The following is a 23,789-nucleotide window of genomic DNA, read 5'->3' as shown; positions in this document are numbered from 1 at the left end:
CTGCAAACTAACTGAAGACCACACACTGTAACTATGCTCCATTTACCAGATCTGTTCACAGTCTAACATCGTTCACATTTTTGTGAACAGCGCGTGAAATATTCCGTGTTAGACTCAGTCTGAAAGGTGTTGCAGTGGAAGATGGTAAAAATGTGGAGTGGAGCTTTCTCAGTCTTTTTCCATCTCTTCTGGTATGCAGAGCAACAATGTATATCAGTGAGGATTTCCTGCACACCAGCTGTAATTCCTCATTGTTGAACAATCTGTTCCACAGGTGGATGAACAGGGTCTGGCAGTCCAGGCTCGGACTCTTTGGAGAGGTTACAGATGCGGTATGGTCCATCTGAGTGGAGTGAGCGTGTAAAGGCTTCTGCGCACCTAAAAACAAACATGTTCACACACAGAAACATCCGTCCACATACTGGACAGTCACTGATACGTTTTTCCAAACTAGCTATAAACCAAAGACGAGAGGAGAAGAAACATCCATTGTAGCAAGGAGATGTGATAAACATACAAATGCATTTAGAGTTGTGTTATACTCCTGAGGCAGAGGCACCTGACTGTTTCTCTTTAGCTTTGTTGTGCTGTGCTTTGTTGGAGATGTAATGAGGTCCAGTCCTACCTTCCAATGTTTCAAACTGAACTATTGACAAACTGGAAAGGCACTCAGTACATGCATATCTCTACCAGGGCCAAACATTGATCCGGATTATCATCTGGATCTGCACCAAATTTTACAAAGACATGGATCCCAACACCATACATCATTATTTCCTGAGAAATTGACAAAGTGTCAAAAACTGCCCTGTCTCACAATGCAATGTTAAGGAAAGTGATTAAAAATAAAAATCCCGGATACGCCCCTTTAACTGGATCTGCACCAAATTAAATGAGCTCTTCCCTGGCCGAAGCCCCATCCCTCCACCAAGTGTGGTGCAAATCAGTTCAGTAGTTTTTGTGTAATCCTTCTGACATACAAACTTCGCTGAGGTAAAAAGTTGCTCTAGAGTTAGAAGAACTTCTATCAAGCAACAAAATTTACATTTGGTGGTTAACATTTGTTGTTGTTATCAACAACGAGCCTCAACATAGGGGTGTTTAAATGCTAACAGCAGCATATCGGTTTCCTGAGTACGTCACTGTGTGTTTTATAGCTACATTCACCTACATTCAGTTTTTAGCTTATTTAACTCTTTTGCCACTTTGATATGAACATATGAGGTTCACCAGCCTCATCAACACAGCGACAGGCATTCAGTAAGATATCAGAAAATAAGGGTAAAGAGGAGCAACTCATATACACAAACAATTGATCCTTTTGGAGCTGCTAAGCTGGATGCTACAGACTTCATAACGTAACGGCACTGAATGAACTTCAAAGTTTCAGTTTAGTTGATCTTTGGCAGCAAAACCAGGTGGAAATTCAGGCCACTGCTAGCTGCCATGGCTCTCTCCATTGGAAATAATGGCTTTGCTCTGTGCAATGACCTGCAGTGGTTACTTCATGGCTTCTGTTAGAATCCATCTTTTGCTGGCCGTGCATAACAGAATATTTTCATCAAAACTATGCCATTAATTTATGAAGCAAGTGAAGAGGGGCTGCACCTTACCATCAAAAGCATGTGAAAGAAAGCAGAAAATCAGAGACATTCAGGCTCCAATCTGAGGGATGTGCAGTTATACACTTACAATTTTGTTAAACAAATCTCAAGGACAGTGATCCCTGGGCTAGAGAGGACCTAATAAATATTGATGAAGGCGAACACACATTTTCCTGACAGTTTTATGGTGAGCAGCTGACAAGTACAGTGGGATAAGTGCTTAAGTGAAAAATGAGTGAAAGAATTTACTATTTTCCATCTAAGAACTCCTGGCCAATCACTGTAAAAAGTGGTTAAAGTCTAAAATCTAAGACTATGTGCACTGACTTCTTACTGCTCAACTGCTTATATGTCTTACTATGTTTAGAGATAATAATACACAACATGAATATTTTGATAATTTTCCTCTTCTCCTGCCCCCCAAATAAGCAGGACTGTAATTGCCTACTATTATAGAGGCTCGTGTTATTCCTCCCCTCACTGGGATTAAAGCTGATTAGCCAGCCTTCACATATAATTGTATTAGCATCATCCTTCCATGGCAGACATGTCCCATCATCTCTTACAGCCTCAGGCACAGTTCAACGAACACGGTCCTCACTTACAAAACATGAATGAAAAAGAAAAACATAGTTAAACCTATTGCTGTGCAATGGCAGACACTGTTATCTGTCTTAGTAACTCGGGGGGGACAGTCTCCTCTGATATCACATTTGACATCAATGCAGTTGATTGGTTCAAGTTCAACCTTTTAATTCATAATAATAACGTAATTACAACTATAAAAAAAAGGCATATAAAAATGGCATATATATTAAAAAAAAGTGTAAAAGTGAATATCTGTGGGACAACAGGCCTGTGCCTGTGATTGAGCTGTATTGCCTCTCTCCAGTGAAGTGATCCTGCAAGCAGGAGTGCCTCACCATCGCAGAGTGCGAGTTACAATAAGGCCACACACACAGAGTGTGAACTGTGACTCACTCTCGTCCAGCACGCCAACTACAACTCAACCCTGTAACCCAACATCTGTAACTTTCAGAAACAGTCAAATCATATTGAGAATGAGAACTTGCTCTTGAAATATAAATGACTGATGTTTTATTTTTTAAGTATATAGTTACTTTTTTATTTAAATAAGTGTTGCAATGCAAACTTGATACTGATGATGATTGCTTTAACTGTGAACACAGATCAATGGGCTTGTCCAGTATCCAGATTTGTAGTCTCTATGGCAGCTCCACTTTTAAGGTTGTAATTTGTGTGAGCCCGCCACCTGTCACAGGTACAAAGGACAGACTAATTGTTTAAAGGAATCCTCTTTATGATTTGAGCCACTAAAACCAAATAAGGCAAAAGCCCACATGACCACTAAAAGTGACAGGATACAAACAGTCAAATCTGCAGAAACAGAAAACGTCAAACACAGCACCACGTATGCATTTTTACATACACACGGCCACGTCTGTGGCGTCACTTTATTTACCCTCCATAACAGCAGGGGCGAATTTATTTGGAGAAGGCGTAACCATAATGTAGGGATACAGAAAAAACTGCAGTGACGAAAACAGAGGCTGCAGTAAAAGAGCCACAAAGGTGTCAGAGTGTATGTGAGAAGCCGTCTGATTGGCCATAAAAGGTGCAGATATATGACACGCTCGGTGGACCGAGACTTTAAACAATCAATCTGAACAGACTTCACCACAAAATGTCAAAGCAAGAGGTGGAAACAAAATCCAGAAAAGGAAAAGGGAGTCCCTTTTCCACAAGGTGGCAAAACGATAGCGACAGTTTACACCAACTTCGTACCGCCTCATATTTGGAGACTTGAAATTCTTCAGCTAAGGAGGGTTGACAATTCACAAAGCCCAAAGCCAATATGTGCTGCTTTTACTGCAAATACAAATAGGGCTTCTTCTATAAAGAGTCACTACAAGCCACTTTGGCCCCTCTGCATCCTGGTTTTCATTTGGAGAAAATGAATACAACAGTCTAATAAAAAATATTGAGTGACACACAGAAGAAAAGTCACCACAAACACAACAGACCACAACTCAATATCTCACAGACCAGCATATGGACTGCTGGGGGCTTGGTTAATACTGTGAATATATTGTGTTTTCAGAATAACATAGCTACTCAAACCAACATGCAATCTGAGAGTGTTAGAACTGGCGCTCCTTAGTAATACTGCTGACAGACACAAACAGGAGTAAACAGCTGGGTCCCTCTTATTTCTACTGAAAAATAGTTGGACTGTGTTTTTCAGCCGAATTCCTGAAATGTAAAAAAGATGTGTCTGGCACTCTGTCTTTAAAAGGATCTGGATGATTGTTATTGGTAAGACTTAACAGTAATAGACTAAACACCAGCCAAGTGTGGACACGGGGGGATGCAAAGGTCTGGCCAAACAATTTCCTTAAGTAAATGGAGGAATCAAAGCAGCTATTCTGTCCAAGCGCTGAAAGCCATATCTGATCTGGCATTTGCCGTTGTAGCATCCTCTATTAATTGTAATTGGCTGTAATCCTGAAAAATCAGTGGGGTTACAATTGCATTTGAGACAGCTCCAGGTCACTGTGACTGTTCAGCTCTTAACTGGGCCAAAGTTAAATCACAAGTAGACTTGACGATAATGTACTGTACAGTTCATCTCAGGCAACTAGAGGTCTGTCAAGGTTTGAGCAAACTGCACAAACTAAACTTCCGCTGCGTTGTTGAGTGTGTGCCACTGGATGATGAAAACGGAGAACAACACACATACTCTGTCTCTCTGGAGTCATTGATGGACGAGTTTATTTAACTAATTTGGAGTACTTGAGTGGAGCCTGTTTCTCCGCTGAGTCTGTTGTGTTTAGTTACACTGTGTATAGAGACTGGGGTCAGCTGCGTTTCCTCAGCGCACTGAGACCAAACACAACCATCAGTGAGGAATGAAACTGTCCTTGTTAAAATCTGCCATTTACCGTTCTCATGTGGTCGTTTCTGTCTCAGTCGCTGATTATATTTCAGGCTGTCAGGTTTGTCCGATATAAAGAAAGATGTTGTACACTTTATGACACAAGCTGTTTTCACTTATCTTTGAAATCATGAAGTTCATTCGATTTTGTTGCGTGAGTGTGTGTGTGTGTACAGTACAGATTTTTGATCTGCTGCATAATCTCACTGGTCAACAGGAAATATGTTCTAAGTCCTTTTGTGGGAACTACTCAGCTTATAAATACAAAATAACAAAGCTACATTATAATTTCTGCAGAGTGTGTACCCTGACGCAGGGCACATAAACAATAGGCTGCTATTGTCATCCAGATGTTGCAATCAGAGCGTCTGTTCTCAGTGATAACTCTGAAGTTTCTATCTGTTGCATCACTAAAAGCTTTGGATGAAAAAAGTTTGAATCTCTCCCGTCTTTGAGTATTTGCTGACTGACTGGCCCTCCCTGATCTGCTCTTTGGCTCCAGTCCGTTCGGTCTCAGTTTGAACGTGATGTGGTCTCAGAGCCAGACAGACTTTCACACATCTGCCTTAAATCACGACCGACTGCCAGCAGAGGCCCTGTTTCTTAACCAAAGGTCATATTGTGTTTGAAATGATTTCCCACATAGTTGTCTGAGTGGTAAAACAGAAAATTGCCTCAACTAGATGCAACAGGACAGCGGTGTCAGGGAAAAATGGGAAATTATGAGCTTGCATGCTATTATCTTCTTCTTAACGCATATCCTTTGACTAGTTGCCAAAAGACAAAATAAGACATTTCACTTCCCTACAACTTGTGGACAAGCTGAGGCAGGTATGCAAAGGCGCAAATCTTACATGCACAATAACCTTAAATGTGTTGCATGTGTGTCCTTGAACACGGCAATGTTCAGTGTCCAATAGCACATGTAAGCATGATTCCAACACAAAGGTAAAGCTCAGATGTAATTTAGTGAACACTACAGAAGCTCTGGATGTAACACAATACTTACATCCAGAGCTTCTGTAGTGTTCACTAAATTACAACTGAGCTTTACCTTTTTCACGGTCATACTGGAGACTGCTGGGAAACCAGGGAGAATAGTGCTTACAATTATTATCAAGTCCATGACCTTTATAATCACATTTTTGTCAATGGTTTCCAGCTGTACAGCATATAAATAATCCCTAGTGTTACATATTTTAGCTTCCTAGCTACTGTAGCTAGCAGTAGCAACAGTGTTAGTAGTGAGTCTGGAGGCACTGACTGAAGCTCCGTAGAAAAAGGATTAAACAGGCTCCTGCATGTACAACCCAGTGTTGGATTACAGATGTATAAAATCTTCCAACAGCCCCCAACCACATAAATAAAAGATAAGGAAAAATGATTTAAGACAATGCTGAAAGAGCCTTTAATATCATCTAAAGACTTTTTAAAAGGAAGTGAATTATTTTTTAAGATCAGCATTTACTCTGTTCATCATATTGTGGTGGTTTTTGATTGTCTCCTTAAAACTGGGCTTTAAAAATGAGTCGGTTTCCATTCTGTGGTTCTTGTTACATTTTGACTGAGGAAAATAAACATGGGCAAAAAGTTCGTCTGAATCTCTGGCGTAAAGGTGATATTTCTTAATATTGTTCAAAAACTGGAAACGATTCATCTTAATGTGAAGGAGGAGATTGTGTTTACTGGAAATTTCCGAAATGGATCTTAACTGACATTTAGTGACTTCATCCTGAAGGAAAGCTGCTGCCTCTTGTAGAGTTTATCACTCAGTAAGGCAGTTTTTTTTCTGCTTCCACCAAGGTTTTTTTTTCCAGTATTTTAAAAAGGTCAAAACAGCACACTTGAAGATTTAACTGAACACTACGACCCGCACGGACAGACGTCTCTGCAGTTTATCGTTCACACAAATTCATAGTGTCTCACTGTCTTTATCCCACTGCCAGCTTTCACCTGTTAATGCTGCTGCTGCGCCGCATGTTGGTGTGTGGGTGCGTTCAGGCCTTTGTCAAACAGACTCCAATTTGAATACACTGAGGGCAGCCTGATGCAAGATCTGTAGAACATCATTTCTCCAAGGGGAGTACCAATGAGAGGACAAGAGCTGAACTATCATTCACCTTTTTGTGCTGGACCATAGTCAAGAAGTGAATTCATTAATCAGGAACAGGCCTCACTGTGTGTTTTAAACCCTTCCTTTATTTTGTAGTAAAACAGAACGGCTGCACATAAGCAGTGTGTAACTCTAAAGTGCCACTGCCTTTTCTCTTTTCCATGCCTCTCAATGCTTTTTTCCGCCTCTCATTTTAACAGGACCTCCTCCTGTGTACCTAATCGACGTGGCTTGTAAAAAATTGCCTCAGGAAGGAATATACTGTACAGTTGCCATAGCGACAAAATTATGCCCTGTTTACCTTTGACGGAAAACACCGTTCAAGCTCAGAGATGTTTAGACACCGTCATTGCTGTATCTTCCTGTTGCTCCTTGTGTATCTATGAAAACACCACAGCAGAGCTGCATGCATGGTTAATTGAGGGATTCTCATCCATCAATTAAGATGTGAATGGCCCAAGAAACAGGACATTACTGTAACAATTGCAGAGGCTGAAATGCTCTGCCAGTAACTAAAGTCTAATTATAGTGGCAAGCGGCAATATGGTGACAGTCTGGCAATTTAGTCACGAAGGAGAAAAATGGTTGAGAATTTCTAGCATTTGTTCAGAATGTCCCTAATGAATCTGAATCTATTGTTGAAATAACCTACAATAACATTTGCTATAAAACCGCCATCAGTAAAACTGTTTCCGTAATCAGGTCTGCTCTTTAGATAACATATGATCATTCTGCAAAGGTGTAAACTTTCAATCAAGACTGTGGAAAAATATTAAAGATAAAATAAAATAGTCCCTGTGGATTGTAGTAATATATAAAGAAAACGTATGCTTTAGACTTTCCTCTGATAAATGGATGAAATTCTGCACAAGCCATCCACTACATGTCATCCCTCAAATTTATTTCACATAGCTTTGATAAACATTGCCTTCAATATGGAGAATAATCTTTATAGCAGAATTTATGGACATTTAACAAAATGAAATAATGATGTTTGCATGAAATTTTAATGACTTACATAACAGTTGAAAAATGTGTATTTATAAAGAGACATTGTGGCCAGGTTGGTAAATTTCAATAAACCTATCAAAACTACAGCAAAAGTAACTGATTTTTGAAGAAAGAAAGAAAGAAAGAAAGAAAGAAAGAAAGAAAGAAAGAAAGAAAGAAAGAAAGAAAGAAAGAACATTCTAGGTCCTATCATCACTAGGTAAGTATTCATGAACTTCATACGTTAGATCTCCAGGTTTTACTTCTGAGTTTGATGACTTCGATTCAGCACAAAGCTACACTTCAACCCGGTGAGCAGTTTTGCGCGAATGACCGCAGCAACATAATGAGCAGCATGTCATTCAAAGCCCACTGGTGGCTTTCAGATAAAGTCACCTGCACCTCCCTCCCTCTTTGAGCGAGAGCCAGCCTCAGTGGATCAGGTTACTACAGGGACTGTGTGACTTTTACCATATGAATGAAGCCACTGCCTTTTTTTTTCCCCCAGAGGGGAGGGGGATTGTTCCTGGTCTGCAGACTGGATTGTGAGCCACACTGGGCTGCGTGTCAGTCAACCCAGACGGGGTTCATTAAACTGCCTCCATTAGAGCTAATGAGTTGTAGGTCAGTGGTTGTGGGTGGCCTTTCCATTCAGGACTAACAGACCACATAACTAACTGGCTTGCTGATTCAGTTAATTCATGCCAACAAGTGAAGAAACTGTTTTGTCTTCCTTCAGAGCATATCTGAAACCATGGCAGGTTATATAATAAACAAAACCCTACCAATGTACGTTGTTGTATTGTGACAATAGTAGAAATAGGAAATAATAACCTGTGGATTATTCAAATATTTAAATCAACAGTAACAAGCACTAAAAGTTGTGTAACCAAACTGCAGAGGAGAGTCCGTCCACAGTCCACAGGCAGCAGGAATCAGGAGGAAAATCCACAGGCTAACAAGCGCGGAGTCTACCGTCACTCCGGTACATGAACAAATCCGGCGAGCCTCTAAGATCCCAAGCAGCTACTTCAGAATTCTTCGGTGTACAGGCTGCAGTTTGGTATGTGCGGGTCATGATCTGTACGAGCGCTAGTATCAGCAGCAGCCAAGTCGAGTATACGAGTTAGTAGTACTGAACGGTCTCTTTGCCAGCACTAAAATAAACAGTTTTACAGTATTATGACATCCAGAATGCCTACAGCATACAGTAGCAGAGCAAGAGACTGGGACAACTACACCAAAATATTGCAAAGTAGGGCTCCAAGTAGCTATTATAGAGCTGCAACAAACAGTCGATTAAACGAGTTGAACAATAGAAAAATATTTTAACAATCGATTGATCGATTGATCGTTTGAGACATTTGCAGACATGACCTTGGACTCTGAGAAAGTGGGTTGGACTTTTTCACTGACATGATATAGACCAAGCGATTAATTTGAAATGCTTGAACCAGAGAATATTTGACATTTTAGCTTGAAAAATGACTCAAATGTCCAATCGTTTAAAATAGTGGCAGAAATAGAAACTGTCAATTGACTAGTCAACCAATAGATCAATCGGCTTATCTTCAGCCCCAGAACCTCATTAGATACAGACAGCCGCTGTTATATAAAGTGTACAATGGGGAAATAGGAATTTGGAATAAGAATGAAACATGGCTCAAAAACATATTCCCTGGCAGGCCTTTCCAACATGAGGCACATAAACCAGTAAGCCTCTTCTACAATACCTTAAGGCATGTGGACATTACTCATCAAAGCATGTCCAGCTACTGTAAGGGATTATACTCCCTGCATTAGACCATTTTCAAAGCAGACAGTTTGATATGCAATAGCAGCAAAACCACATGTTCCTAATAACAACCATGTCTGCGTTTCATTTAGGTTCCCCAATCCCAAGACTTTGGTATTTTGCATGCTGGCTCAGTGGTATGGCTTATTGAGACATTTGAATGGAACATAACCACCATGAATATTATTATTTGTACCTGTGTATTTCCTGCAGTAACAGGTAAAAAAAAAATACAATCTGTCCACCGATATGCAGCAGCAGGCGCAGACACAACTATTACTACAACGCATATTAACATAACAAAAAAAAACTCATGGTTGGGGCAGACAGCCAATTAAGACAAAATGTTTACTGTTCCCCTTCGGCACTGTAAAGCTAAAGCTGAAGACGCAGCAAAAGTAGGCTTCAGGTTGACAAGAGTTCAGCAGTTGTAAGTAATTATGATGGCAAGAATACAGAGAAGTTACGGCCAGCAATATATTAAGTGTGTTGACAAAATATAAAGGTTATCCTAGCAAGTAATCATATGCTTGTGTGTTATGTGGCACACACATTCATTTTTACACCTCTAAAGCCAATAAACAATACAGGCCTGACAATCTCTGCACACCTGGTTTCCAACAGGAAATGTCCCAGAACAATAGCAACAACCAAAGAGGAAATGCTGCAAAAACCAATTCAGCCGATAATACTAAAACAATATATAAAATATTCATACTCCTAAACAGAGTATTTATAAATAAACAGTATGACAGCATTAAATAATCAAATTAATGCTCACATTAAGTCACAATGAAGAATGCAAGTGCTCACACAGGTAAATGAGAGCAGCACGTGAGAACACCAGGCCACCAAACAGCCAGGGAAGCCTTTAATCAAGATAACTGCTAAACATATAAACACTCATTCACAGATAAGCACATTAGCAAATTGTCTACTTACTTCCTGTGGTGAGGTGCAGCAGTGGGCCTCGGCATCTCAGTAGGAGGGGAAGTAGCTTGTCAGAGGGTCCCACAACTCTGCTATCCCGGCTTGAGGTGTCCATGTGCGGCCGACTGCTGATAAGAGAGTACGATATGTGGCGTTTACGACCTCATAAAGCGACATGACGACGGCTAGCAGTTGAGGTGTTACACCAGCAACGATCGCTGAAGCAAAAGTTTGTAAATTAGTTTGAGAGCGAACATGTGGGAAAGTGTGCGTTGGATATAAAGTGTGTGGAACTGCTGTGACAATTTTCTGATTTTAAAGTTTTCTTTTAATGCTATGCTCAATCTTCCTCCACTGAGAAACACCTGAGTTAATTGTTTTTTGTTTTCTTTGTTTTGTTTGCTTGAACCGGATATGACGATCTCAACATGTGACCGCATTATTTCCCGTCTGCCCGCTGCTTTGATCACTTGGCTTGAAAAGCGACTTCTGTCATGTGAAACGATGCATTAAAAAAAAAAAATTCAAATGCTTTATTATTCAAAATATTGGATAAAAATGTTCAACATTGAAAATGGAGGAAACAATCATAACTTCTGAAATAAGATACATAGTAAAATATGGACAATACATACAAATAAAATAAATAAAATATAAGGAAAGGAAAGAAATGCAACAAATAAACAAGGATAATGAAAAAAAATTGTGAAAATATATATATTTCAAAGGTGAAAACCAAGCTATATACATAGGGCTACCATGAAACAAAACAAAGATAGGCTATAAAAGGAAAATATTAAGGCTTTACAAGTTTCTACTGCTTTTATTGCTTTACTGTTCTTCAGCCGATGTAATGAATCAATATAGCTGTCCAAATATCATTTTATTGTAATTGTTGTATGTGTGGTTTCCTTTTAATCCATTTCCATTGGTGGATGTAGGAATTTTTCATAGAAAATAAAGTAATCGACTGTGTCACGAGACATGGAAATGAGGCGCTAACTACTTGTTCTTCTTCCTTGGTCTCTATGGCAAAGGGTTTGAAATACTAAGATATCCATTACGATACGATACACCGACTTAGCAGCCGTTGCTGTGTTGATGATGCCGCTCTGAGGCACAAATCACATTCACAACACTTTGTCGCTGAAAATTGAAAGCATAAAACACAGAATTGTTACTCAATTCCTTTGACACTGACTCAGAATCTGGATGTAAATTGATCTGTAATCGTGACGTTTGACGTTTGTTCACTTTATTTTGACAAGGACACTGATTTGATCAAATCAGTGGTGGAAAGTAACAAAGTAAATTTAAAGTACTGCACTTTGAGGTATTTCACTTGGGTATTCATGCTAGCCTAATTAGCACTTCTTCTCCACTAAATTTCTATTTCTATTATATATCTATGTGAAATCAATAAAACTTTATTAATCCCACTTTACTTAACAAGGATAAGCTACCATGTACATATATGAATGATAAAGAAATTTAAATAATAGGTTAGTAGGTTTTGCTGTACTTTTCAACTTTTGTCCCAAATAAAAGATATGACCCCAGAACAATTATCCCACCAACATGATTGTGGAAATGCTCCACAAGGATTTTATTCATGCTGATTCAACAACCTTTCCTGCAGTGTTATCACTGGCACACTGTCCTACAAACATCCTGCTCAACACCACTCCAACTGTGTTTTATTGGGTTAGGTCTGGGAAGTGTTAAGACTTTTTTCAAGTCAAATCAAAACTAACATGGCACAGTGACTGTTCCATGACATGGTAACATTATCCAGCTGAAAGAATTTAATAATTACTAACCCTAAGCCATGAGGGACCTAAGCTGTGCCAAGAAATACCATTTCCTTTACTGTGGCACCACGTCCATTATTGGACCAAGCAACATATTTCCACTCTTCAGTCATCAGGTGGACGTGTGCTGCTGCCCATCTGCTTCAAGGCTCGATGAGTAGTGCGATGTGAGATGCCCCAGTGCGCACTAATGTTGTACAGCGCTGGTATGTGCATATTTGTAGCCCACCTAGTAGTTTGACTGAATGTTGCCATTCTCCTCTCACCACAGAACAGGACTGCTGACTGTATGTGTCTTAACCACTGAGTAGCTGTTAGAGCTGTGTGTCGCCAGCCAAAATCAGATCCTCATAACAACTGAGACTAACTTATTTTCTACTAACACAATCTCTCTTTTTCATGATATATTCAATAATATTCAATAATGTTCCTGTTGAACAGCAGCAAAATAATAGGACAAATTAATTGTTTCATTTTTAGGATTTCGCACCTTGTTTTTTTCCCCACATCTTTAATAACATATTACAGGCTACATGACATGAGCATGTGTATTTCTCTGCTGCTGTAATTCAGTTGATCTATGGTCCATCCTGTGGTATTGCATATTAAATCTCCAAATGGCCCAGCTGCCAGCATCAGCGTGAGTAGATCACGTTTCCTACAATTTCTGAATTTTCAGTTTTTAATGAAACTAATCAATGAGAGTCACAATCAAGATCAAATAAAGATTCAAACTGTTATTATTTATCTCTCTGTGGCATCATTCTTAGTTGTGATTTACCCAAAATGTCAGGCATGTTGTGGGCTCAGGACGGATCTGACTTTTGTACCAGAATATGCAAGAGATTAAGAGCGTTTAACAACATTTTTTTCTCTTTTGTATCCTTATACAAATTGTATAATAGTTTGACAAAACAATCCCAACTCAAGGTTTACTTAAATCCCAACCTTTGTTTTCTTTCAATTTTACATTTTTTTCATTCAATCCTCAGCAACAGTCCAATACACACATACTGTACATGGTGTGTTCAAGTCCGACACATTCACAGTGTGCAAGGCAGAACCCGAAACATCCATTCAGTGGTAGAACCTGTTACGTACTGTTTCCTACAAGGTCCACTTATACGCTTTTTCTTCCCGGAGCTTTAAACAATATCACAGGGTTTTCATCTGCACATGGCGTTCGCTCAGTTGTCATGGATCTGTTGACATGCGAGTTTACTGAGATCACACATCAACAAATTCACCTGAGCAAACTTCTGCTGCCGATGAAGGTTGTGTGATTGGGCTGAAAGCTCCAGAAAAAGCCAATAAGTCAACCTTGAGTTGGGATTGTGTTATCAAACTGTTTCCAAGGTCAGGAATAAATTTCTTAAATGCTTAAAATAAATAGTATGTATTGTACAAATAAATGCCTACAGTGCAATCAGTGTCAGTCACAAAATAGACCAGGAAGACACAGCCGGAGCAGACTCTCTGTTCCTCCAAAGTTTTTCTATCACCGGCAACTTGGTAACTATTCAACCTCTGTGTTCGTCCAACAGTTTCCACAGAAAAGAAGAACATGTTACACTTGGACTGTGGTCAATGCGGTCAATGTTGCTCATTTCGTTTCAGAAAGTGCCAAATCAGGGTGGCTTCTATATTAAACAGCCCGTTCGCAGGTGAAAGGTCACACGTTTAAATCCCGTCTGCCACCGTTGTTGAGGAGCTGTCGAGCAAGAAGACCTCCTGTGCCCGTGCAGATTCTTTACAGGAGTACACTGGAGTCATTTAGATTTACAGCCCATTAACTTCTGTTTATGTTTAGTTTACATTCCTACAATTGCACCATACATTCCTGTAAGTGTGCCGTATCCTAATGACTGTTTCTGACTTCCTCTGCGACTGGAAAGTAACTTGAAAAGAGATCTGAACTTAAAAAAAAAAAATGAAAAGGTTATTAAATTTGTTTGGGAAGATGTTTTCAGGGATTGGTGTTGGAGCCTTTGAAGCTTTTGGGAGCTTAATTCCTGTGGGTTTCAGGTGACTGACACCAAGTAAAGTGTAACAACACATAGACACATAGTGTGTTGACATGAAAACACTTCACTCAAGCACTCTTGAGCACAGAAACATAACATGAGGACAAAATGACAAAACAAAATGAAGGCTTCTGCTTTACTGTGATAGATTATCCAGCTGTAATGGTACCCATGTTTCCACACTGCTCAAAAATGAATCATGGTACTTTGAGAGTAGGAAATCAAACCAGGTGGAATCATGAAACAGAGCAGGACAATGAACAGCAAAATCCCGATTTAAGAAAATGTGTTGACCAAGTGTTGAAATGATCTGGTTTATCGGTTCTCAAATAACTTGAACTTGAAATGTTTACACATTTTTAATGCAAAGAATGAGCTTTTTCCACATACATACACACCTTGCTGTGCACGTTTCCACAGTAGATAATCTACATTATGCAGGTCTGCTTGTTTTATTTTGGTATGTTCAGTATGTGAGGATCTGGTGAGCGGGAATAACATATTAACTTTCTCTTCCTGTATCAGTCTCAGAAAGAATGTGTTTATAGTGGCTTTATGAGCGGGGCTGAGACACTTTGTCTGCTTGTCTCTCAACAGCGCAGAGGAGCGGAGGCTGTGGAGGGCAGAGCTGTGCTGGATGGGGGCCACGGCCTGGCCTGATGGCAGGAGCCTGGAACACAGAGAGCTCTAATCACGTCCTCTAGGAGCCTCCGAGGTGCTAAAGTTCACGTGGAGACACTGAAAAGGTAGAAAGATGGATGGATGACGGTCTCCAGAAGAGGGAAGTGCACCAAACAATTCATGCGTTCTATTGATCGATGCAGCAGCACCATAGATCAACCAGTCGAACCTTGTGCTGGGTCACAAACGCAGCAAACAAACGCGTTGCTCACTATATGATGACGTCCTAAATAAGACCAAGCTTTAGTTAATTTTTAGGCCTATAATAAGGAAATAAATGCTGTAAAAATTCATTGTCTATTCTTTAACAAATCCTTACCATTTACACAGTTGTATGTTATTCTGCGAAAACTTCTCATTAGCTAGTTTTGTATGAAATCAATATTTCCAGGGTAGCAAATATAAATACACAAAGAGATATGAAATAATAAGTAACTTGTTTGTAATCGAGACAAAAAGCTAACTTGAACAGGGAGGAAGTTCTACTGCTGGAGGACGAGGTACGTCACAGAAATCTTATAATAATAAAGAGAATTTGATAACAGCAGACAATGAAGATGCATGGAAGGTGAACTGTATTCTCCCCTGACACACGCAATGAAAAAACTAAAAGAAGAGTGGTGCATCATGCTTTCAAATGTTCAAATCAAATGCTACTAAATGGCTAAAACCCCACTATTCTGTATCATCTCCAAAGGTGCTCCCCTCTCTGTCTGCACTGCAGTCATCTGGGATCTAATCTCAACCAGACTTCTGGAGTTCTTTTAAATTTAAAGCAATTTAAAAGTTGTGATGCTAAATGTGACAGTTTTGGTCCGTTAGCATGTGGGCAGGCGTAAAAGAGAAGATTTCTTACTTCCGTGACATTTTTCACTGCAGATGATTGAACACAGGAAACACAGGTGTTACTAACATTAGGTGTTTCAGTAAGCCATGCCAAGGATGCTGGGAATACCAAAACCCTGGAACTAACACGCTTGGATGGAATCCACCCATCATTAATCTTATTCATCACCTGTTCTCTAGCATTACACATCAAAATGTCTGCTGTGAAAAGAGATTTTTTGCAGACCTAAATCTCTCTTGCTTTTCATATATAATAAGGAGTATTAGTATTAGTATTAGTAAAAATGCTACAGATAGCATTTTAAGCATTAATTCATTTAACTGCAATAACTTTGTGTCATTAACTACATTTTTATCCTTCGTCTCACATCAGTGATTCTCTTGCATTTCTCAACATCATGATCCTCTTACTTCCTTTTGCAAAACAGTTGCTGCCACTGGGGAGGCTCATTTAAAAAAAAAAATTTTCATCATCATCATCTTTCATCTTCATCTCTTTTTCATCAGCCTTACGCTTGACTCCAAAAGTTTTAGTTCTTTTATCCACTGGGTGAACGTCTCCTGCTTCCTGCTGTAAAGCAACCTTCCTGTGTGTCCTTCCTCTGCCGTGATCTGCTGTTTAGCAATAATACTAATCATCCTGAAAGTGATGCAGTAATGATTTTTTTTTTTTATGTCCAAATGATGCAGCACACACAGGGAGACAGGGCCCAGTGGTGAGGTGCGACGAGAGACACTCAACTGAATTGGACATGCCTCAAAAGCATTTATTAGTGTGATCATAGCTCACATTATGTACCTTTGTACAGGCTGTGTTTTTCTTTTGATTTGTTGTGCCAACAGTTTGAATCCAGGAGCACTCACTGTCACACCTGAGGCAATCATAGCATATAATAAACCTACCTGACAGAACCTGCCAGCAGCGCCATCACAGGTGTTAACACGCCTGTGATTCCTGTTGTAGTGTGTTAAACACAGTACACAGGCTGTCAATTTATGCAAACCAGTAAGGCAGTAACAGAGAGTGGAGAGGAGCCAGGGTGTGATGAAAAGAAAATGGTCTCAAACTGATGGGATGTCACAACAATGTCACTTATATTCCTGTGGGTAATGTGACACCTATTTCTATGGATAACAATAAACCAGATCTTCTTTTCTATTCCACAAAGGGAATTCAGCTCTTTTTCTGATATACTATTCACGTCGTTTCCTTCTCAACCAGAGACAGACTCATGGATTCCTTCTTTTTTTTGTGTCTGTGAACACAGTTTGAAGATTAGATCAAACTAAGAGCTTTGCAGAGCTTAGATCAAATCGTAGATTTCTTTGGAGTCAACTTGATGTTCAAGGGTAAATCATGAAAATGCAGCACTTCCATTATCAACCAATGCTGAATACAGAACATAAGAAGTAAATATCCATCTAAGAAAAACCATAGACTAAAAGCTCATTTCTGGTTGTATTGTCACATCCTCTGTGAAATAAAACAGAGACAATACCATTAACTGTGTGTGACACGTTATCTAATCTCATAGTGCAGATGTCCTTCCTCCTTCATAAGAACATCAGAGACAGCAGAGGACATTGCACTGTGCAGAGTTCACTGTCCTCTCTGTGGATACAATTAAGTCAACCATTTCACAATTAACCATTCAATTAGATATTAAACTTTCCACCACTTCCTGTTTACACACACAAATACAGTACAAATATTGGGACATTGTTGCCCTCTGTTGAGCTTCTCAGGCAGTGCCTCATTTCAGTATCCCACCTACTTAAATAGGATTTTGGTTTTTTTCAATAGCTCCTATGCTTAAAGGTAAAGTCTGTGATTCAAATGATTTTAACCATCTCTAACCTTAACCTAACCTGCGGTCAGGACACAGCCTTGGATGACAACTGTGGACCAAAAAAGTCTTGCTCAAGTCTTGTTAAACTACAAACATGTTAGACATTGAATTTTTCTATAGACTGTAGTTGAGGCTACGTCATCAACATTTAATATTATGGAAGACATGTTTTCCTACTGTAACAAGGAGCTAAATTTGGTTATTATCAACCATACACTGAACTGAAGCTCCCAAAACTTCCAATCCAGTAGTCAAAACTTCTCTCTGTTATCCTCCCTCCAGGCTGTAATACGATGGGATGTGCAGTCTCTGTACCTTGATACTGCAATAGATATATAAAAAAAATACTGTATTTGTTACTGTGTGAGTCTTGGTAAGCATGGAAAAATAATAAAATATTTTTTAAAGGCTGCTATAATCAATATTTTTCATCTCAAGCATTGATCACCAGACTTCTTCGATGGGAAAGGGGTCAGTCAAAGTAATGAACCCACAGAGAATTACCAGTTCCCTGCAGCTCTATAGAGCTTTACAGCAACTTTCAGCTCATTGCGTCGGTTTTCTGACCTGCAACTTCATTGTTGTGGTTCAGTTTCCCTCAGGAGCTGGTTGAGATCAAAGACAGACAAATGAATACTAATGCTGCTCCATATGAGCTAGATGTGAAGTGTTTGGTAAGAAGTTCACTATATCACTTAAAAGGTGATAACATGTCAGTGTTCTGCTCCTAGTTTGTTCCCAGTGCCCTCAAGTGCCCAGAAAACCAGTTATTGCAGTATTCAACATACCAGTACGAGGCCCCGTCACCATGTGGTTACACTACAGTGACAGATGTTTTCTGTGCTTGCTGACACCCTTAGGTTGTGTGCCCATGAGGTCGTCCGTGCTGGTCCTGTTCCTCTTCTTCAGTGCCCAGGCTGTGGCCACCATCAGAGGGGACTCGTGTACCGCCACGACGGCACAGCAGCAGGATCCAGGCGACAGCCCCGACTCCATCCCCACAGTGGACCCCAAACTCTTCACCAAGCGCCACTACCTCTCACCCAGGGTGCTCTTCAGCTCTCTGCCCCCTGACGCGGAGCCGGCGGCAGGGTCGCAAGGTCCCGGGAGAAGGAGCCGCAGGCGAACAGGGCAGCCTCAGCACCGAGGCGTGTACTCGGTGTGTGAGAGCATCAGCGTCTGGGTCGGCAACAAGACCAAGGCCACGGACATCTCAGGCAACGAGGTGACAGTGCTCCCAGATGTGAATATCAACAATGTCAACAAGAAGCAGTACTTCTTTGAGACGACGTGTCACAGCGCTCGCTCAGGCGGCTCGGGCTGTTTGGGGATCGACGCGAGACACTGGAACTCCTACTGCACCAACTCACACACTTTTGTACGAGCGCTGACTTCCTTTAAAAACCTGGTGGCCTGGAGGCTCATACGCATCAACGTGGCCTGTGTGTGTGTGCTCAGCCGGAAGTCGTGGCGGCAGTGAAGACTTTACCTAGACACATCACACACACACACACACACACACTCACTCAGTCAAGTGCAGTACATAACACAGACAAATTCGTGCTAACATGCAGGCAGTTGTGACCTTCTCTGCATAACTTATCACCAAAGACTTCTCACTCTCTGCACAAAGTAAATTATTGGAAGGCTATATGACAAAGTATCAGGACTGCATGTGTATATATACACCAGGCCTGGGTCAAATAGTATCTGCAGTTAGCTTATAGCTAGTTTGAAACACCACATGTGAAGGGCCTGTTGCAGTGTGACAGTTTTAGCTGTGGTTTAGAAGAGGCTCAGCTTGCAAAGGGTTAAAAGTCAGCTGCTCAGTGGCACCTGACTGCTGTGTCTATAAAAGAGAAATCCTTACATTTTATCCTCTGCAAACAAAAGTTCATTTTATTTGTGTATATCTCCAGTAACAATTACCATGTGAAATTGATAAATATGGATTATATAAGGAAGCAGGAGAGAGATGCTGCTGCTGATGTGGTGAGGTGCGTCAGAGAAGGGGCATTTATTATGAATGCAGACACTGAAGATGGATGAAAAGTGTGATAAATAATGTGATAAATAAAAATGTGAAAAACAACATCCTATCAAATGTTCAAATTAAGTGCAAATAATAGGCCAACACTACCCCTGTTCCAAATTATACATGTGACTTCAGCTAACGAATTATTCATCGGGACCAATAACACGTCTCAGCCACAGCTGATTCAGATGCTTCAAAATGTAATTAAGGAGACTGGTTTGAGCTGCCTGGATCGCCATTATCACTAAAATCCCACTGAGGAAAGAGACAGCGTGTGTTTTATCATTTACAGTCAAGCTGATGAAGACAAGTATATTTCTTTTATGAATGAATACAGATGGAAATCATATTGTACATGTAGCTTCAACTGACTAAAACAATTCATGTCTTAAATTAGTGAGAAACTTCATGTCTGCAGGGACAGGACTGGACTTGTGCTGCTACAGTAGTTTATACATTTATTCATAATCAGTCTCCTTTCTGGGGTCAAAAATAAACCAAGGCAGGTGTGACATAATAAAAATTATTTCTGATGTAGAAATCTGCATTTATACAGATTTTTTTGATCTTAAAATTCAGCCTCTGTAGGAGGTAAAATTTAAGCCTCAGATACAATGACCTCTAGTGGCCTTTAGGTGATTTCAACAGGACACGGTAACCTGCATTTAGACTGAACCATGGGCGCAGACAGCCAGACAGCATGTCTTGAACTAGAAACCACAGCAAAGCTTGTCACAGAGCGACAGCCCCTTAAAGTTTTAGACAACAACACAATCAGGATAATTATAGTATGTTTCTGCCACTCATTATATTTTCCTACAGCACACACCATTCACTCTAAGTCGACTAATGCAACCCACAAATTTTAGAAATACAATTTGACCCAGGTCTGATATAAGCAAAACTTTTGTTAAAATGTTATTGTTGACATTGTTATTTATTAAACACTCACATACATGCACTGTGTGTTTTTATTAAGCTTATTGTATGAATACTAAGCCTGTTGTTTCCCTAAGTCTTGACATGAGAAGAAATTTAGTTTTTTGGCCTTGATGGAAAAATGAAGAGAAACCCCATATGGCTTCAGTTTACTGCCAGTAATTTTGTGTTTTGGCTTTGCTTTAAGTTTTCCTGCTGCTCGTCATTCTACAGTCAAGGAAAAAGACATAAACATAAATAAGATTGCCTATGATTCATCAGTCTACCTCTGGCTGATAATATCACAGCTTGTCATTTTCTTTATTTTGCTAGTGACACTTCAGCGTCGTGAGCTCTCTACAAATTGTACTTAAGGCTGACAGTCGCTATCAGTTGTGATTATTTTTAGGCTCATAGCCCAAGTTTGTGTCACAGCTGACATTTAAAATATGTGATGTGAGCTCTGTGAGCTTGGAGGGAAACTTGAAACAGAGACAAAGGGCAGCTGCTGAGATTATGTCTCTGGACACTAGAGTTTTAAGAGAAATATTCCCACTGAGCTGTCAACTGAAAATATGGATTTTCTGAGCTAATTTGTTTAGTTCTCTACTGGCTGTGTTTGCCTCAAACTCAGGCATCGCTGCACTACCCGAAACATAATGCAACACTGCCCTCTAGAGGTTAAATGTTGGCACATGTCTACTGTATCTTCACATAAAACCATTCAAGGAAGAAGAGCAACTCTGCTGCTAAACCTGGTGGATAGAGTATTCAGATCCTACACTGTAAAAATACTAAGTACTAATACCAGACTGTAAAAATACTAAGTACTAATACCAGACTGTAAAATAATGTCACAGATAAAAGTAGTTAAAGTTTCAAAAGTAAAATTCCCCTGTGAGTATTATACTATTGTGTATTATATCATCAGATTATTATTACTGATGCATTAATGTAAAAGCAGAATTTTACTGTGTTGTTGATTGAGTTGGAAATAATTTGAACTATTTTATATGGGACTGTTGTAAAAAAAAAAAAAACATAACATACTGCTGTGCACGCGTCATGTTGAGTTCCTGGTTTAGTCATTCTACTCGGATAAAGACAACGTTTCTGTTTTGCTGTTGTTCTCGTTACTGCAAAAAAAACAACAATACAAAACATGTATCCTAGTGAAGGCAGGAAAACACAGCCTGGAGGTGTGGGATACAAAGACCTTATGGTTACAAAAATAACATAAAACAGGCGCATCATCTTATCTCAACACAGATTATATGTTTATTACATGTTATATAATAGTTGTCTTAGTATCACAACTTAAAGGAAAGCATCAGTCATATCAGGTAGGTTTGACATTAGATCAGATTTAGATGATGGTTTAACTAGTGCTCTGCTTGCCTGATCACACACACAGATGTGATTGGTTATGATTAGGAAAGTGTCAATAACACCTTTAAATCAAGAAAAGACAAAAGCATCTTTTCTTCAGCAGTAAACTAATGTATTCAATTAGAACCAACACATTGTATGTGCACTTCTCAAACTGTCCACTAGATGGAGACGGAGGACACGGCTGGACCAGACGTCCGCCTTCATAATGCTTATGTGTCTCAGTCTGGTCCTGTTCATTTCACAGGTTTCCACTGTACTTTCCCTCTTGGTGATCCACACAAATATATGATTTTAGTTTTCAGGTGTTGATACACACACTGTCAAGAAAGTGAAATGTAATTTTTTTTTTTTTAAAAAAAGCACTAATAGACACTGCCAGACTGACATGGCCTGACCTCATAAAACTACCTAGCTCAGTAATTATTTTTGGTATCACCACAGTGTTTCTGCACCTTTGATCTCTCTTGGATCATAAGGATGACTCACAGTTGCACCATATGGAGATCAGGTTACATTATTGCACCAGATTTACATATCAAGCACAGAAGAGGAGGGTGAGGAGAGGGCGGCTGAAGAAGGATAATGGGATTTTGACTCCATTATACCCCGAGGATGTTAGGATATGGTTTCAGTTCGGGTTTACTTCCACTGTGATAATTACAGCTCTGAATTTGTGACAGGATTGGATGACCAAACTGATATTAGGTTAACATTGATGAAGTTGATCTTATTTAGGGTTACATAGAAACTATTAATCACTTGTAATTCAACAGGATACAATACTATCTATCTATCTATCTATCTATCTATCTATCTATCTATCTATCTATCTATCTATCTATCTATCTATTTTTATGACTCTGGATCTGACAGGAGATAGAAGAGGTGGGCAGTGATGTGATGTGTCTCATGATCCATCTGGGCTGATGCTCACTGATACTCTGGCAGACAAACAGGGGGTCGCTGTTTCCCTCCCACATCAGTGGGAGCAAACAAAGGAAGCACAAACATGAGAGGCTTGAATGTGAGAGAGGGTGAACCCGAGCTGACCCCCCCTCGAGCCCACAGAGAAGACACAGAGGAGCTTTGGTGATGCTCCAATATGCAGTCTTCATTCACACGGACTGGCTGGCATTCAGTTGTGCAAAAGCAACGCCGCAATACATGCTGCTATTTTAATAGTCAATTAAACATTTCAGCATTTTTTTCACAGTTCCAGCTTCTCAAATGTGAGGATTTCATCCTTTTCTTTGTCATACATGATACTATCTAAACTGAGTATATCTGGGTTTTTTTTACTGTTGTTCAGACACAACACATTTGAAGACATCATGGGAAATGATAACCAAGGGCATAGGTTTGCATATGGATGAGAGGGATCAATATTTTTGGGAGGACAGAATTGTCCCTACCAATATTTGAGTGAATTCGTTCTCAAAATGTTTGGAGTGAAGTCATATTAGATCATTCAATGTCCCTACAAGAGGCTACGTCTCCAAGACAACCGATTTAGGAATGCTAGCATTTGATTGGCTCACGTCATGTGAGAATATCACAGTGGTACCTTACCATACTATGACTTTTTTATGACTAACTATAGTATGACTTATGACATATATATGACATATATGTCCCTATATCAAGAGCGATGTTACCATATGTGTCACCTACAAGAGGATATATTATTATGACATATATACATCCTCTGGATATATTAATATATAAATATATAACATATATGAATTAGTCATAGTAAAATGCAACTTTATTAAAACAACATGCTTATTAAAATTATACATGTTTGTATATGATTTTCTTAATAATTTCTTATTGAATTTAAACAT

The 23,789-nt window shown here is 39.6% G+C and overlaps 1 protein-coding gene across 1 annotated transcript; it reads left to right on the top strand.

Moving 5' to 3' along the window:
* Nucleotides 1-18,471: 18,471 nt before the first annotated feature.
* Nucleotides 18,472-19,080, top strand: LOC111219495 (nerve growth factor-like). The gene has a single exon (XM_022742185.1). It carries the CDS (start codon nucleotides 18,472-18,474, stop codon nucleotides 19,078-19,080), a length of 609 nt encoding a protein of 202 aa, XP_022597906.1.
* Nucleotides 19,081-23,789: the final 4,709 nt, after the last annotated feature.

This window comes from Seriola dumerili, unplaced genomic scaffold, assembly GCF_002260705.1.
Source record: "Seriola dumerili isolate Sdu_G_001 unplaced genomic scaffold, Sdu_1.0 BDQW01000066.1, whole genome shotgun sequence".
Lineage (NCBI taxonomy): Eukaryota > Metazoa > Chordata > Actinopteri > Carangiformes > Carangidae > Seriola > Seriola dumerili.
Note: the sequence above shows the minus strand (reverse complement) of the source record. Positions and strands in the feature narration are given on the sequence as shown.

What these genes read in the sequence shown, in the direction of transcription:
- LOC111219495 (XM_022742185.1), top strand. Translation starts at nt 18,472, where the DNA reads ATGAGGTCGTCCGTGCTGGTCCTGTTCCTCTTCTTCAGTGCCCAGGCT.